This window comes from Brachyhypopomus gauderio, chromosome 8 (assembly GCF_052324685.1).
Source record: "Brachyhypopomus gauderio isolate BG-103 chromosome 8, BGAUD_0.2, whole genome shotgun sequence".
NCBI lineage: Eukaryota > Metazoa > Chordata > Actinopteri > Gymnotiformes > Hypopomidae > Brachyhypopomus > Brachyhypopomus gauderio.
This window is the reverse complement of record NC_135218.1, coordinates 19,915,801-19,933,471: the sequence shown is the minus strand read 5'-3', so window position 1 is coordinate 19,933,471 and position 17,671 is coordinate 19,915,801. Positions and strand designations below refer to the sequence as shown.

The 17,671-nt window shown below is 43.6% G+C and overlaps 1 protein-coding gene across 2 annotated transcripts in view; it reads left to right on the top strand.

Annotated features, from left to right (window-relative positions):
* Positions 1-12,369, top strand: part of sema5bb (sema domain, seven thrombospondin repeats (type 1 and type 1-like), transmembrane domain (TM) and short cytoplasmic domain, (semaphorin) 5Bb) — a 40,991-nt gene extending 28,622 nt beyond the window's left edge. For both annotated transcript variants that reach the window (XM_077015192.1, XM_077015194.1), the window contains 14 exons: positions 825-960; positions 1,174-1,381; positions 2,760-2,967; positions 3,299-3,416; positions 4,147-4,331; positions 5,562-5,705; positions 6,337-6,484; positions 6,674-6,902; positions 7,823-8,062; positions 8,467-8,637; positions 8,773-8,910; positions 8,985-9,020; positions 10,144-10,352; positions 11,011-12,369. In XM_077015192.1, the coding sequence (XP_076871307.1) occupies positions 825-960; positions 1,174-1,381; positions 2,760-2,967; positions 3,299-3,416; positions 4,147-4,331; positions 5,562-5,705; positions 6,337-6,484; positions 6,674-6,902; positions 7,823-8,062; positions 8,467-8,637; positions 8,773-8,910; positions 8,985-9,020; positions 10,144-10,352; positions 11,011-11,214 (2,374 nt within the window). In that variant the 3' untranslated portion in view covers positions 11,215-12,369. The remainder of the gene's footprint in view (positions 1-824; positions 961-1,173; positions 1,382-2,759; positions 2,968-3,298; positions 3,417-4,146; positions 4,332-5,561; positions 5,706-6,336; positions 6,485-6,673; positions 6,903-7,822; positions 8,063-8,466; positions 8,638-8,772; positions 8,911-8,984; positions 9,021-10,143; positions 10,353-11,010) is intronic.
* Positions 12,370-17,671: the final 5,302 nt, after the last annotated feature.

Sequence of the window (17,671 nt, the reverse complement as noted above, 5' to 3'; positions counted from 1 at the left end):
TTTGGATTTCACTGGAGCAATGTACAGGATAATGTCATACGTAAAATACATGCATTTACAACATATTAGCACATTTATAGCAGACTAGCACTAATTTCACAACAGATTACCACTAATATTCACTACAAATTATCACTAATATTCACAATGAATACATGGTCCAGCATAGTTAATTGTTAGTTTTCATGTACCTGAGCCTCAGTGTAACCTTTGATGACATCATAGAATGGTTTCCTAATGTTAATCCACCTAATGTATTTATGAGGTTGCCTGGTCGGACAGTATTGAATACTCCATCCTGCAGTCAGGCAGCACTCCCTGCAGCCTGTCTCTCCTACAGTTATAAAGCTCTGTGACGGTCTCTCCTACAGTCATACAACTCTGTGACGGTCTCTCTTAGTCATACAGCTGTGATGGTCTCTCCTACAGTCATACAACTCTGTGACGGTCTCTCTTACAGTCATACAGCTGTGATGGTCTCTCCTACAGTCATACAACTCTGTGACGGTCTCTCTTACAGTCATACGGCTCTGTGACGGTCTCTCCTACAGTCATACAACTCTGACGATCTCTCTTACAGTCATACAACTGTGATGGTCTCTCCTGCAGTCATACGGCTCTGTGGCGGTCTTTCCTACAATCATACGGCTCTGTGACGGTCTCTCCTACAGTCATACAACTCTGTGACGGTCTCTCTTACAGTCATACGACTCTGTGATGGTCTCTCCTACAGTCCTACGGCTCTGTGGCGGTTTTTCCTACAATCATACGGCTCTGTGACGGTCTCTCCTAGTCATTCAGCTCTGTGACTGTCTCTCCTACAGGAACAGCATTGCTGCATCTGCTGTTTGTGCCTTCAACCTCAGTGCCATCACTCAGGCCTTCAACGGACCTTTCCGCTACCAGGAGACCCCACGAAGCAGTTGGCTTTCCACCCCCAACCCTCTCCCCAACTTTCAGGTAAAACACTTCCCTTCCTTCTCATCACCGTGAATGAATCATCACCTTTCACTCAGAATTGTGAATGGATCGTGAATGAATCATGAATGAATTATAAATAAACTGAATGAGTCATTCTGTCCCAATGCACCTTCCCATGTTCTCAGATTTATCACTCCCATGTGCTTCTGTCCTGCCTCATCTTTGTCTGTCCTCCAAACCCCACCCTCTCAGTGTGGTACCGTAGGTGATGGTGGTCCTGCTGGGAATCTGACAGAGCGGAGTCTTCAGGACGCGCAGCGACTGGTCCTGATGAGTGACGTGGTGCAGCCACTTTCCACAGAGCCGCTGATCAGCCAGGGCAGCGTGCGCTTCTCCAGGCTGGCCGTGGACATCGTGCAGGGCCACGACACACTTTACCATGTCATCTACATCGGCACAGGTGAGGAAGGCAAATATTGGTTTGATTTCGATTTCTCTTTTGTTCATTCACTTTGTACTTTGTTGACTGACAAAAATATCCTATTAACACTGTGATTTGTGAAAGCATTCTTACCTATAACCCATAAAACACATTCACAGTGCTAAAAATCTGTTTCACTGTAACGATTGTACCGGGCAGGCGAGACACAAATACAGGAGAGGAGGAGTTTATTAAGGGAACTAAAGAAGTAATCAAACACAACACAAAGAACCAGGCATAGGGGAAACGTACATAAAGCAAGAGCAAACCAAACTAACACAGGGTAACTAAGATACATGGGATACAAAGGACAAATAAGTAGACAAACACGATAATGGGGATACAGGGCAAATAGCATGGACACGGAACCACCAGGAACAAACTCACAGTAAACAGCATACAGCCACAAACACAGGAAATACAAAGTAGTGAGAGAGTAAAGAGAGACAAGGCACAACTTACAAACAATAATGAAACACAGGACGAACTGGGACACGGGAACCGCTAGGAGATAGAGACAATGAACAGAACCACTACAATAACGAACAAAACTACTACAATAACGATCAGAACCACTACAATAATGAACATAACCACTATAATAACGAACAAAACCACTATAATAATGAACAAAACCACTACAATAATGAACAGAACCACTACAATAATGAACAGAACCACTACAATAACAAACAAAACTACTACAATAACGATCAGAACCACTACAATAATGAACATAACCACTACAATAATGAACATAACCACTACAATAACGATCAGAACCACTACAATAATGAACATAACCACTACAATAATGAACATAACCACTACGCAACAGACTGGGGAAACGGGGGGTTATAAACACAGACTAAAGAGGAAATTAACAAAACACAGATGGGAATGGGTAATCAAAGGGGCAGGGTTACAAGAGAAGGCAGAACAGACAGCCAGGGAAAACACTAACACATGGACCAAGAGGGGGGGCGGAGCCTGACATGACATTCACATACTGATTTAGATCTTTATGGTTTATCTCCTTTGGTAATATGGGATGTTTAGGGTTAGAAGACTTTTGCTAAGGGTTATCTGTTGCCTTTGCTACATCTGTTTCCAAGCAAATTAGATTTAACGGGCCTTAAAAGTGAGATCAAACTACTTCCTGTTGACAGCAGCATGCTGTATTACTGCCCCTTTAGCACCTGCTTGTACCATAAGATCTTGTCACCTTTCACAACTTCTGAGCTCACTTTTTGGGTGATCTTCATTGGAACTTAATTTTCATAATATAATTTTCAACTTAATTTTTAATATTGGAATATGACCACAACTTTTATTATGTTATTTTCTTTCCAATCAGAACATGGCACAATTATAAAGGCACTCTCAACTGCCAATCAGAGTGTAAATGCGTGTTACCTTGAGGAGATGAACCTCCTCCCGGATGGTCAGCAAGAGCCAATCATGAACCTGCAGCTCCTGCAAAGTGACAGATCCCTGTTAGTGGGTCTACGCAGCAGAGTCCTGAAGATTCCACTTGAGAGATGCAAGACATATGAAACTCAAAGGTGAGATGCTCACACTCATATATACACTCATATACACACACGCACTCACACATATATGGAATGATCTGGAATTGATGACTGAGGAGTGATATGGAGATGATGACTGAGGAGTGATATAGGGAGATTGAGGAGTGATATGGAGATGATGACTGAGGAGTGTTAAAGGGAGAATGAGGAGTGATATGGAGATGATGTTTATTTTAATTGTTTATAAAGCTAATTGTTTGGCAGTTAAAGGTCATGGTGTGAACATGCTATATAGATGTATTGCTATTTCATGTGTTATATTGTGAATATGCGCTATGCTCCATTGTGATGATGTTTCCTATAGGGAATGTCTGGGTGCAAGGGACCCGTATTGTGGGTGGGACAGAAAACAGAAACGTTGCACTACAATTGAGGACAGTTCCAACATGAGCCAGTGGATACAAAACATCCCACAGTGCCCTGTAAGACACTCTCTTACCCTCCTTTAGTGTGTAAGACACTCTCACCCTCCTTTAATGTGTAAGACACTCTCACCCTCCTTTAATGTGAAAGACACTCTCTTACCCTCCTTAGGTGTGTAAGACACTCTCGTTCTCTCCTTTAGTGTGTAAGACATTCTCTTACCCTCCTTTAGTGTGAAAGACACTCTCACCCTCCTTTAATGTGAAAGACACTCTCTTACCCTCCTTTAGTGTGTAAGACACTCTCTTACCCTCCTTTAGTGTGTAAGACACTCTCTTACCCTCCTTTAATGTGAAAGACACTCTCTTACCCTCCTTTAGTGTGTAAGACACTCTCTTACCCTCCTTTAGTGTGTAAGACACTCTCGTTCTCTCCTTTAGTGTGTAAGACATTCTCTTACCCTCCTTTAGTGTGTAAGACACTCTTGTACCCTCCTTTAATGTGAAAGACACTCTCTTACCCTCCTTTAGTGTGTAAGACACTCTTGTACTCTCCTTTAATGTGAAAGACACTCCCAACCTCCTTTAGTGTGTAAGACACTCTCTTACCCTCATTTTAGCATGTTTAACCTTTAGCACACTCTGTCTTTAACCTGTGTACTGAAACAGATGTTCTAGTACAACATACAGAACACTTTCTTACCTATTCAAAATCTCTATGTTGGTCTGTCATTCTTTCTGGTCTCACTTCTGTTACTGTTGTTTGGTTATTTGGTTCTGATTTCAACAGGAACAAAATCTCACTCAGGATGGAAGCTTTGGCCCATGGTCGGCATGGCAGTCTTGTAGCCATGATGACGGGGGAGAAAGTAGCAGTGTTTGTCAGTGCCGTTCCCGTGTTTGTGACAGTCCTGCTCCTCGCTGCGGGGGGGCAGAGTGTGTGGGACCCACCGTAGAGGTGGCCAACTGCTCCAGGTACAACACCCTCAATATCACAACGTCAGCTGCTATATCACTATATATCACTCTATATCTAGATATAGTCATATCACCAGTTCTTTTATAGAAAACCATAACCGTATCTGGTGTAGATATGAAATATCCTGCTCAAGGTGAAAATAGGTGAAAATTTGTCAATAGTAAAAACATTTCATTTATTTATTTATTTCATTTATGTTTAAAACACTAACTGCTTTCCAGAGTCCTGTCCAGAGAGTACATGCCACAATGTTCAGTACAGACTGCTGTGCAAAATCATCATATACTCATATACAGTGTATTAAAAAAACTTATTTACCCCTCACAATTTTGCAGATATTTAAGTATATATGTATTCATGGGACAACACTGACAAAATGACACTTTCACACAGTGAAAAGTAGTCTGTGTGCAGCTTATATATGTAACAGTGTAGATTAATTTTTTCTGCAAAAGAACTCAATATACGGATATACTTAGATATATATATATATAACAAGATATACTTAGATATCTGCAGAAATGTGATGTTACTTGTAACTTGTGAGATGTGCACAGTGAGGCATATTTCATTTGAGCTGGTTGCGAACTGCAACATGATTTCTATTTTAGTCCTGGTCTTGAAAAAATAATCATTACCAAAGCCTCAATAGGTAATATCACCGGGCTTGTGGTGAGTAATGTCCCATACTGAAGACTTTAGGAATACTTGAGGAAGAACCTGCCTAATGAAGTAAAGTTAGCACTGTGAAGAGAGTGATGGTTGTTCAGAACTACCCCCAATTACCCTAGAGACCAAGTGAAAAATCAATGGAAAATCAATGGAGCATCATGAGCACAGTGGGATGATAAACTCTATGAGGTAATGACCTCACAAAAAATATAGAGGGAAAACAAACACTGTGTATGTGTATGTGTGAGTTTGTGTGTGAGTCTGTTTGTGTGTGTGAGTGTGTGTGTGAGAGTGTGTGTGTGTGTGTATTCATGTATGTATATGGGTGAGTATGTGTGCATATCTGAATGTGTGTGTTTCTGCTACTTTTACGAACTTCCTCATGATCTGTGTTCTGCATCTCTACTGTCACTGTGTCCTCTGTGTGTGTGTGTGTGTGTGTGTGTGTGTGTGTGTGTGTGTGTGTGTGTGTGTGTGTGTGTGTGTGTGTGTGTGTGTGTGTGTGTGTGTGTGTGTGTGTGTGTGTGTGTGTGTGTGTGTGTGTGCGTGTGTAGAAATGGTGGCTGGACTCCTTGGTCTTCCTGGTCCATGTGTAGCACCAGCTGTGGTGCTGGTTTTGAGGTCCGTCAGCGCTCCTGTAATAATCCTGCACCCAGACACGGAGGACGAGTGTGTGTGGGCCAGACACGAGAGGAGAGGTGAGACACCATCACACACGAGAGGAGAGGTGAGACACCATCACACACGAGGGGAGAGGTGAGACACCATCACACACGAGGGGAGAGGTGAGACACCATCACACACGAGGGGAGAGGTGAGACACCATCACACACGAGAGGATAGGTGAGACACCATCACACCAGACACTAGGGGAGAGGTGAGACACCATCACACCCATGGACATAGTTTTGATTTCATAAGTGGGGGGGGACACAACCTGGGGTGGCGAACTGTTGAGCGGGGGGGGGGGGGGGGGGGGTTTGAATGAAAATTGTTGAGCGCTGTGAACAAAAATTGTTGAGCGGGGGGGGGGGGGGGGGAGCTCGGAGCTGCATGATCCTAGTGCTAGATTTGTCGCTATTTGGATATTGTTTTTTTAACTGTTAAAAAGTGGGGGGGACATGACTTCGTCGCTACTTAAATATTTGGTTTTAACTGTAAAAACTGGGGGGGACCAAAACCGGCTTTTGAAAAAGTCCGTGATCACACCAGACACGAGGGGAGAGGTGAGACACCATCACACCAGACACGAGAGGAGAGGTGAGACACCCATTACATCAGACATGAGACACGAGTGTGTGTGTGTGTGTGTGTGTGTGTGTATTCCAGGTTGTGTAATGAGAACACTCTGTGTCCTCTGCCTGTGTCCTGGACATCCTGGAGCCCCTGGTCTAAGTGCTCTGCTCCCTGTGGGGGCGGAGTCCAGTCCCGGCTCAGGACCTGTGAGAATAACAACAATTGCCCAGGCTGCTCTCTAGTAGGCTCCAGATCCTGTCAATCAACAACACCTCCAATAAAGCTCCACTTTTATAATATTCTAGAACATTTGTATTCTTCACGCAGTGAAAAAGGCATGACTACAGTTCCCTCATTCGTAATGATTTTCTGCTGTGTGTGTGTGTGTGTGTGTGTGTGTGTGTGTGTGTGTGTTTGTCTGCTCGTGTAGGAGTACAGAGTGTGTAATTTGGAGGCATGCTTGGAGGTGCGTCGGAACACGCCCTGGTCGCCGTGGTACCCGGTGAATGTGACAGTGGGTGGGGCCAGACAGGAGCAGAGGGTGAGGTACACCTGCCGCGCACTGCTGCCTGACCCTCACGACCTCCAGCTGGGCAGACGCAAGCTAGAGACCCGCCTCTGCCCACCCACAGGGGGCGCTACCAGCTGTGATACCGATGGTAAAAGAATTTGACACAATACACACATGCACGCACATTCTCATTCAGACAAACCCACATTCTCTTTTTTTAAGGATCTTTTTATTTCTTGTCCTATATACTGCATATAGGTTTATTGCAGATGTATATGCTAAAATGTAAATGCTGATGTCTATTATTATTGTCAGTAGTAGTAGTAGATCTGGTAGTCAGGGGTCTTATCATATAGTCAGTGCTCTGTAATCATAGTTAGACAGATAAAGTGATATCAAGTGATTGTCCAAAACAGCATAAAGTGACAAAATGGGCGGGCGGGCGGGCAGGCAGGTAGGTTATAGAGTCTGATAAAGATGATGACAGTCTGATAAAGGTGATGACAGTGATAGCAGTAATGACAGTCTGATAACAGTGAGTATAAATTACCTCCTGCATCATTCCCTCCTATAGTGTGGGTACATCAGTTTGCTCTGAGGTTGAAATAGGATATCATTGTATGATGCAATAGTCAGTGGTCTAATGTGGTACTCAGTGGTCTGATGCAGTAGTCAGTAGTCTGAAGCAGTAGTCACTAGTCTGATTCGGTAGTAACTCATCTGATGCAGTAGTGAGTGGTCTGATTCGGTTGTCACTCGTCTGATGCCTTAGTGAGTGGTCTGATTCGGTAGTCACTCATCTGATGCAGTAGTGAGTGGTCTGATCCGGTAGTCACTCGTCTGATGCAGTAGTGAGTGGTCTGATTCGGTACTCACTCGTCTGATGCAGTAGTGAGTGGTCTGATTCGGTACTCACTCGTCTGATGCAGTAGTGAGGGGTCTGATTCGGTAGTCACTCGTCTGATGCAGTAGTGAGTGGTCTGATTTGTAGTCACTCATCTGATGCAGTAGTGAGTGGTCTGATTTGGTAGTCACTCATCTGATGCAGTAGTGGTCTCTGTCCTGCAGGCCTGTTAGAGGACTTAGTGAGGTTGGGACGATCTATGACTCGTGGGGAAGGTGCAAGCTGGTCGCCATGGGAGACATGGTCTTCCTGTTCAGAAGAGTGCTCTACAGGATTCCGCACACGAACACGTACATGTTCCCTGCCTGATGGGAGGAGCATCCTGCCTGATGGGAGGAGCATGCCGTTTGCATGTAGTGGGACTTCTGTGGAATACCAGGACTGCAACATCCAGCCCTGCCCAGGTAACGTAACAATACTACAAACACTACGATGCTCAGGCATGCTATACATGCCTATTATTAAGAAATCTTTAAACAATCTATAGTATTATTTTTTATATTCATAATGCAATTATATTTAATAGCATGCAATTATATTTAATAATGCATTATTATAATTAATTTTAGTTATTATTATTATTATTATTATTATTATCATTATTATTATTATTATTAATTATTACTTATTATTATTTTTTAATTATTACTTATTATTATTATTATTATTATTATTATTATTATTAATAATAATAATAATAATAATAATAATAATAATAATAATAATAATAATAATAATAACAGTAATAATAATTATTCCACATGTGCTTTAGACTGAGCTGAGCATTTGGGCTGCTGTGATGTTGCAGTAAATGGGGCGTGGTCATGTTGGTCTTCCTGGTCTGAGTGTTCTACTTCCTGTGGAGGTGGGCACTATCAGCGGTCACGCACCTGCTCAAACCCTGCACCCGCCCACTCAGGGGACTTGTGCACTGGCCTGCATTCCGAGGAGGCACTCTGTAACACACACGTGTGTGATGGTGAGATGCACACACACACACACACACACACACACACACACACACACACACACACACGCAAGAGTCTGAAATTCAAATTAATTTGGTATTATTCTATTCATCATTGACCATCACTTCATCCTTTCACTGTGGTAGGTGGATGGGGGATGTGGTCAGACTGGACAAAGTGTGAGGATGGTCTTCAGCACCGCACTCGTACCTGTGAGATAAACCCCGCCCCTTGTGAGGGGAATGCCACTGATCAGAGAGTGTGCCCCCATAGGGACAGTGAAGGTAAGCTCACCTGTCCCAGCGTGGACTCCACACACCTCTCACTGCTTCCTCACTTCTCTCCCTCTCTGTTCCAGTGGCCAAGCCAGGACAGAAGGTCGGGCACTGTGGAGGTAACCCACATCACCCTGCTTACATTACCCAGCATGCAACTGTCCAACAAGATCTTCCTGTAACACTCAAGATTAGCCCTAAATTCCTGTCAGTCAGTATTCTCTCTCAATATTATTGTCTGTCTATGCTGATGACATTATTATTATGTATAAAACCTAGAAACAGTTTGGTAAAAGCTTAGATCCTGGAACAAATGTGAGGCCTTGCTAGTGGAAGGTGGAGGAACAACCTGTGAGTTGGGCTAGGAAACGTTTTACATATCTGTTCAGAAAAACTGGGAGAAAGTTAAAGAAAAGGTTAATGGTTAAAGGTTAATGATGTGGAGACCTTTGAACTCTCACCGGGGCAGCAAGCCTGCTGTGGAGACCTTTGACCTCACACCTCTAGATCTTTGTGAGTCTTTGGGAGTTATGTTACAACTTCTGGGTTGAAGTCCAACCCCAGTCCCAGTAGAAGTGTTGGTGGTGGTAATAACAGATTCCTGGTTGTCGTTGTGGGCAGCATGGTGGTGTGGTGGATAGCATTGTCGCCTCACAGCAAGGCAGTCTGGGTTCGATTTTGGGCTGGGCTGCTCTGTGTGGAGTTTCCATGTTCTCCCTGTGCCTGTGTGGGTTTTCTCCAGGTACTCCGGTTTCCTCCCGCAGTCCAAAGACATGCATGGTAGTAGGTTAATTGATCACTCTAAATTGCCCGTAGGTGTGAGTGTGTATACATGCGTTTGTGTTGGCCATGCGGTGGACTGGCGACCTGCCCATGGTGTACCCTGCCTTCGCCCAGAGATGCTGGGATTGGCTTCAACCCCCCTGTGACCCTGACTAGCGGGATTAAGCAGTACAAAACATGAATGAATGAATGGTTGTCGTTGTCACCTGAGCTTGGGGTTTGTGAGTCAGTTTTTGCAGCTTTCGGGTGTTCATCACATGACTTTAGAGGAGGTGTCTGGAAAGACGCTCTACAAAGCTTGTGTTAAGACATTAAATAAAGGAAGACAAAATGTCAGGGGTGATACCCCCAGACGCAAAACATTGGCTCTATAGGGAAAGATTCAGTCCAGCCAGGTGTCTTTAAACCTCCATTAACCCTAACACTCTATAAAGTTTATTGTAACTCTCTTTCTCTCAGGTTTCTCTTTGATCCACTTGGTGCTATCAGGTGTGGGTTCTTTCCTGGCTGCAGTGGTAGGGTGTGTTCTTATCAGTGTGTGCTATCAGAAGGTCCATAAGCCCCAGCAAGACTCAGCAGTCATCCACCCCAGCACCCCCAACCACCTGCACCGCAAAGACCACAGCGCTGCGCCAAAGACCGACAACTTCACCCCTATGGAATTTAAGGTAGTGGAGCTCTCCACCCCCTTCCCCACCACTCGTCTTTCCGCCCTGGAGATCATGACGAATGTTCTATGTTCTAGGTTCAGTAATGTTAAACTGTTCTGTGACGTTCTGATCTGCTTTCAGTGACGTTCTGTTCGGTGTTCTGTAATTTCTGCTCTGTGTTCAGTGATGCTCTGTGTTCAGTAATGTGAAGCTGTTTGTTCAGTACATTCTGATCTGCGTTCAGTGTCATGTTGTTCTGTGTTCAGTAATGTAAAGCTCTATTTGGTCAGTATGTTGTTCTGTGTTCAGTAATGTAAAGCTCTATTTGTTCAGTGTTGTTCTGGTCTGTGTTCAGTAATGTAAAGCTCTATTTGTTCAGTGTCGTTCTGTTCTGTGTTCAGTAATGTAAAGCTCTATTTGGTCAGTATGTTGTTCTGTGTTCAGTAAAGTAAAGCTCTATTTGTTCAGTGTCGTTCTGGTCTGTGTTCAGTAATGTAAAACTCTATTTGTTCAGTGTCGTTCTGTTCTGTGTTCAGTAATGTAAAGCTCTATTTGTTCAGTGTCGTTTTGTTCTGTGTTCAGTAATGTAAAGCTCTATTTGTTCAGTGTCGTTCTGTTCTGTGTTCAGTAATGTAAAGCTCTATTTGTTCAGTGTCGTTCTGTTCTGTGTTCCCAGACCCTGAATAAGAGCAGCTTCGTTCCAGACGAGAGTTGTCAATTCTTGCCTCCTACTCTGCAGCAGCCAAACATGTACACCACCACCTACTACCCCACCACCACCACCTACTACCCCACCAACACCACCTACTGCCCCAGTCCATTGGGGAAATACGACCTCCCAGCGCTGGACTCCCCTTGTAGGAGATACATGCACAGCTGAACACGCTTCACACAATATGTCACACGTGATATCTGTGTTGCCGTGGTGACACACCATCACCTATGCAGGTGTAGGAGATGCAGGCTGTTTTGCATTTTTTCACCATCCCCCATGAGTCAATACCCACAGTCACTGCTGTAAGCTCCACCACTCAGCAGTCATCCACCCCAGCACCCCCAACCACCTGCACCGCAAAGACCACAGCGCTGCCCCAAAGACCGACAACTTCACCCCTATGGAATTTAATTAAGATAGTGGAGCTCTCCACCCATCTCCCCTAAAGTTACTGCAGTACTGCAAGTTCAGTACTGGCGTCTCAATTATTAACGCACAAATTACACCTGCAGAGATCACACATGAGTGTAGGTGAGTGTGTGTGTGTGTGTGTGTGTGTGTGTGTGTGTGTGTGTGTGTGTGTGTGTGTGTGTGTGTGTGTGTGTGTGTGTGTGTGTGTGTATAGGTGAGAGTGTGTGTGTGTGTGTGTGTGTGTGTAGGTGAGAGTGTGTGTGTGTAGGTGAGAGTGTGTGTGTGTGTGTATAGGTGAGAGTGTGGGTGTGTGTGTGTGTGTGTGTGTGTATGAGTGTAGGTGTGTGTATGAGTATAGGTGAATGTGTGTGTGTGTCTGTGTATGTGTGTGTGTGTGAGAGTGTAGATGAGAGTGTGTGTGTGTGTGTGTGTGTGTGTGTGTGTGTGTGTGTGTGTGTGTGTGTGAAATGAATCACAGGTTTACACAGGACATTTCCTAAATATTGTGTGCATGTAAATAGTTTCCAGAGACCAAATGGACATTAATGAGTAAAACAAATGTATTATACATATAGTCACATTCTTCGGTGCAGACATGTAGTTCTCCAGCTGTGAGACAGAGGGAGACGCCTTTAGCTCCCTCATCATCGTTCATGTAGCATTCTGGTTTCGGTCGCGGGTTGATCCAGGGGCCCATGATGTCATAACCTCTGCTGAGATTCATATCCACTCAGATGCCAGTTTATGATTGGACCAATTTGCTGTAGCATGATTGGACCCCAAGAAGATGCCCTATGCACTCCGACATGAAAAATGCCCCCATCATCACTGCCTTTCTACACACTGTGAACTTTTTGCTACTTTATATTTTTATATGCTGAACATTGTAAAATAAAAAATCTACATCTGTATGTTGAATGTGTTGGATCTTTGTAAGTTGTGAAGGGACCTTCTCATGTGTCTCCAGTCCCCTGACATCTACTCCAAGGCCCGAGTTCTAAAGTACTACCACAAGGGGAGAGCAAATGTTTAGACTTTAGCACTGGGTTTAGTCTTTAGCAATGGGTGTAGTCATTGTCACTGGGTTTAGTCTTTAATGGTTTAGTGGGTTTAGTGGGTTTAGACCCCCGAGTTCGAGTTTGAGAGTGGGGAGTCCGAGAGGAGGAGAGTCCGATCCAGTTGAGTACTACGGAGAAGGTTTACTCGGCTCCAACAGAGTACTACAGAGGAGACGATCCAGACGCCAGTCCCCCTCCGTCCGTTTACTCGGCACCAACGGAGTACTATGGAGGAGACGATCTGGACGCCAGTCCCCGTCCGTCCGTTTAGTCGGCACCAACGGAGTACTATGGAGGAAATGATCTGGACGCCAGTCCCCGTCCGTCCGTTTACTCGGCACAAACGGAGTACTACGGAGGCGACGATCCGGACGCCAGTCCCCCTCCGTCCGTTTACTCGGCACCAACGGAGTACTATGGAGGAGACGATCTGGACGCCAGTCCCCCTCCGTCCGTTTACTCGGCACAAACGGAGTACTACGGAGGCAACGATCTGGACGCCAGTCCCCCTCCGTCCGTTTACTCGGCACCAACCGAGTACTACACAGAGGAGGAACCTGACGTCAGCCCCCTGCCGTCCGTGTACGCCCCCCTCGCCGAGTCTGACAGCGAGGGCGAGGAGGCGGCTAGCTCTTCCCCCTCTGTATGGTCAGAGGTGACCGTACGGTCCAAGAAGGGAGAGAGACTGGAGGAGGAGACGCGTTCTGGCACTGAGGAGAGCAGGATGGACTGCTCGCCCTACATCCCCTCAGAGGAGGCAATGTCACAGAGCCCAGGAGTCTCTGAGGAAGAGGAGGAGGAGATGGAGACGTCAGGGGGCGAGGAGCACGAGAGACCACTGGCAGCACCAGTGGCCTGAGGTTGTGTTTCGGGGTGCCCCCAGAGGCGCCTCGTACCCTGGCCCTCCGCCAGCGACCAGGAAGATGTGTGTGTGGGGGGGGAGCAGGGCAGGTGAGGTGTGTGTGTGTGGGGAGCAGGATAGGAGAGGTGTGTATGTGTGTGGGGGGGGAGCAGGGCAGGTGAGGTGTGTGTGTATATATATATATATATATATATGTATATATACAGGGCTTAATTTGAGAACTCCTTAATTTTGAAGTGTGCGTTCCGGGAACTGTCTGCCTCAATCCGGTAATATTTTATACCCCCAGTGTAACAATTTACGCTCTCTCACTCTCTCTCTCTCTCTCTCTCTCTCTCTCTCTCTATATATATATATATATATATATATATATGTGTGTGTGTGTGTGTATGTGGGGAACCGTCAGGGTTATTTCATTAATAAAGCAAAAATTAAATCAACCAGTTCAGGATGTTATATTAACATGTTACAGCGTGTTTTCTTTGCTGCTGTAGGACATATATCTGATTGAGAGAGGATCTAACCAACTGCTCATTAAAATGGTTTTATGGGCTTTCTCCTGTCTATGCCTGCGTGTCCCTTCTAATGATATTTTGAAGGGTCCGGTATGTGTCTATTAACAAAATCACAGAAAACTCTGACCAATCAGATTGATGATTTCCACAAAGGGGGCGGGGCACTCACTAATTGTCACTCAGCAGAAGTGAATTTAGCTGGGTAGCTAACTTCAAATGGCGAATGCAAATGAGGGAGATATTGTGTACCTAATTGAAAAGTGTCACCTAATCCGTGTGTCGTACCTAATCCGTTCAACGAAAAACTCACAATAAATCAGCGAGGTAGGCCAACTCCACCTATCATGTACATAACTTTCTGTCGGACGAACTATGGGAAAACGGAGAGAATGGGTCTTTCTATGAGAAAGTCATCGACCATTTTCTGGCAAAGGAGTGGAGGATGGACTTTATCTTCAAATAGGCCTAGCTGACTGGTGAGTTTGGGTTTTAATTATTTGACTGCCCAGGCATGGCGTATGCATAGAAAATCCGCAATGTGTTTGTTGAATGAATGGACTTCTAAGTCCAACTAAGATTTGTTGATCATTTCGGAACGGAAAATTAAGCTATGTGCATTTGTCTATGCCACTTTTTCATTTTTAGCTGCACGACGCTGAAGTTGGTTGCATATTAGCAGTTTTGGATTCGTTTGGTTACTTATTCGCAGCGAGCGTAGGAACATAAATTTTAGAGGTTATTGTTTCTCATACTGATTTTGTGAATGTAGAAAAAAGATTTAATGAAAGCATTCCTTTTTAAAATGGTTTCTAATTCAAGTCGTTCCAATTGTACGCGATTTGTACATGGTGATTGAATTCGTCAGCATTTCTAACGTAAGGAAACATTCTTAGATTTGAAAACTAAAGACACAGAACACAAATAAATCGGAAGAAGAAATACCAGCACACATGGCATATTGAGCAGTGGGCATATATGTGAACGCATTTAAAGTGGCAGTTTCAGAGGCTTATTGAAGGCCTTATTGATGGTGGGCCAGAGAAATAACAAATGCATCATAAAGAACAGGGGTGGGTTTCCCGAAACGTTCGTAACTTAAGAATCTCGGGACCCATTCGTAACTCACTAAGTACTTCTTAGCTCGAAGCTCACGTGCAGTTCTACCTCAAAATAGGAGAGGATAGAGGCGCTAATTTCACTCGCGCTGGTTTTAAGCACGTTAATACAACGTTTGTTTTATTAGTGCATTAGTATTTTCTTTTGAAGTAATTACATCGCATATATAACATTGTCAACAAAAATCACATGTACTACTTTGAATTATTTAGCATTAGCTGATATGTTCCCAATATTTAAATATCATCGTGTAGTTAGAGACTTTCCCAATTAATGTTACAATGTATGCTTCGCAAATAAATGGCTACAAGTTGGCCTATAAGCTTGTTTTAGCTTAACCAATCAAATTGGCCGATTAATCAGTAGCACATATAAGTAACCTGGAATAAGGCTAGTAATTGTGCTTGTGTGATGAACATGGCGGCACTTCAAATGATTTTGGATTTGAATCGGAGACATTTAAGACGACAACGAGGTAATCCACGAAGCCATGCAGTTCGCCAGAATGCCGCACAGCGTTTGAATATGAACTAGTGATGTGTCGTTCGCGAACGATCCGGCTCTTTGAATTGAACGATTGGAACCGGCTCCACAATGGGAGCTGTTTTTTCCTTCGGTATCTCCACCTCCCGGTCGTTGCGCTTGAGCTCTGCAAGAGCCACAGTGCCAGTTTTATTCCAACGTCGTTTTTATGTCCTTCGGTGCCTCACTCTCTGCCTCTCCAGCGCAATGAACAAATTTATGTATGCAGCCAGGGTTCATACACCTTTTATAAGGTGGAATTCAAGCAATTGTACGTCACTTTCAATGTCCATTTCAATATTTCCCAGCACCTTAAACTTAATTAAGTTGAACATTTATACATATACTCGAAATGATTCGAAATAATTCGCTTTTTTATCACATCGATTCAGTCAGATAGTTACTTGTTGTGAAAAGAGAGTTGCATTTTCAAGTAATTTAGAACTTTTCAAACCAGGAACACAATGCAACATTAAAATTCGTCAGGTAAATGTTCCTTTCCCTGTTTTTAAAGGGTGTTTCTTTTATACTACCACATATCGTTTCGGAGAACACTGCAAAGAATGTCTCCACTGCCCGCATATCAAGCGTGTGCTGCACACATCTGACCAATCACACGCGTTCTATTTTGGCGCTATTTTGTGATAATTTAATAATTGGTTATAATAAGTTTTATTTATAAAGCATTGTTATGCAGCATTTTTACTCATCACAAGTGCTTAATGTCGATAATAAAACAATGTTATAAAATTAGGTTGAAGCTATTAATCATTAATAATATAAAAAATATATATGGGGAGCCGTTTGGGAGCTGAAAGAGCCAGCTCTCCACAGTAAGAAGAGCCATTAGAGCCGCATCTCAAAATAGAGCCGAAAATCCCATCACTAATATGAACCCCCTAGATCTTCCTGACGATGTGCTGTTACAGATGCCGGCTGCGTAGGGGGGAAATCATGGGTCTCCTTGAACTTGTGCAGGAGCAGCTGGCTAGAACGAGGAGAAATTTTGCCCTTAGCCCCACGGTGCAGTTACTGGCAGCACTCAGATTTTATGCCACAGGAGGGTTTCTGCAGACTGTTGGTGATGCACACAGACTAAGCAAAGCTGTAGTATCTAAATGTGTGCATCAGCCCCGGTTCTGGACTGCTTTGCTTGGGGGGGCAGTAAAACATAATGAGGGGGCATGTTGATAGTCATGTTTATGAAGCCAGAAATATATTCAAGGCTTGAATGATGACTATTGATACTGGCTTAAAGTGATGTATTAGGTAAAGAAATAAAAATGCACATTTTCGAACTTAAAACACAATGATTAAAAAATACATGTTGATTATGTAAATGGAGAACAAAGATTATCTAATTGTATTTCATTTCAATACTGCCATTACTAATAGAACAACTCTATTTCTTGAAAGGCTGACAAATGTACCTATACACAGACTGAGAATATTCAAACATGGAAATAGGAATGAGTGAGAATATTTATATTACTGGGAAATTAAAATATAAAGAAAACAAAAGAATACAAATTCTGTTATAAAAGGGAGTATTCGTCACATTTCTATTTTGAAAAAGAAAAAAATATGAAAGTACATAAATTAAGAAATCTATCTACTGCACTTTAATGGTAAAAAATCTGGTAAAGTATTGAAGTTTTTATTGATGTTATGAAACGTACTGGTACAATGCGGTATTTATGCACAGTATAACAATACTGGCTGTGATGGCGAGGAATCGTTTAAACCAGGGATGTCAAAGTCAAAAACAGAGGGCCAAAAAACCAAATTTGCTACAAGCCGAGGGCCGGACTGGTTCAATGTTTATTAAAACATATTGAAATGATTGCACATAGCCTATTGAACCAAGACCTAACACAGTGTATATTATTTAATGTTTAAATGAATAAAGCACTATTTTCTTATGGATCTGTCAGTAATTTCAAGTGAAAACATTTTTCAACAGGCAAACTTCCTTCAAAGAAAAATCACATGAAGACACACAGGTTTACCTTTTACCTCCGTGAACATGTACTCTGCCTCCCACCTGGCTTGAAACCCGTTCTCAGTGTCCACCTTACGTTTAGTCATTTTTGAGAAGGGGGATAGCTGAACGTTGATGTCTGCTCTGACTGCTGATT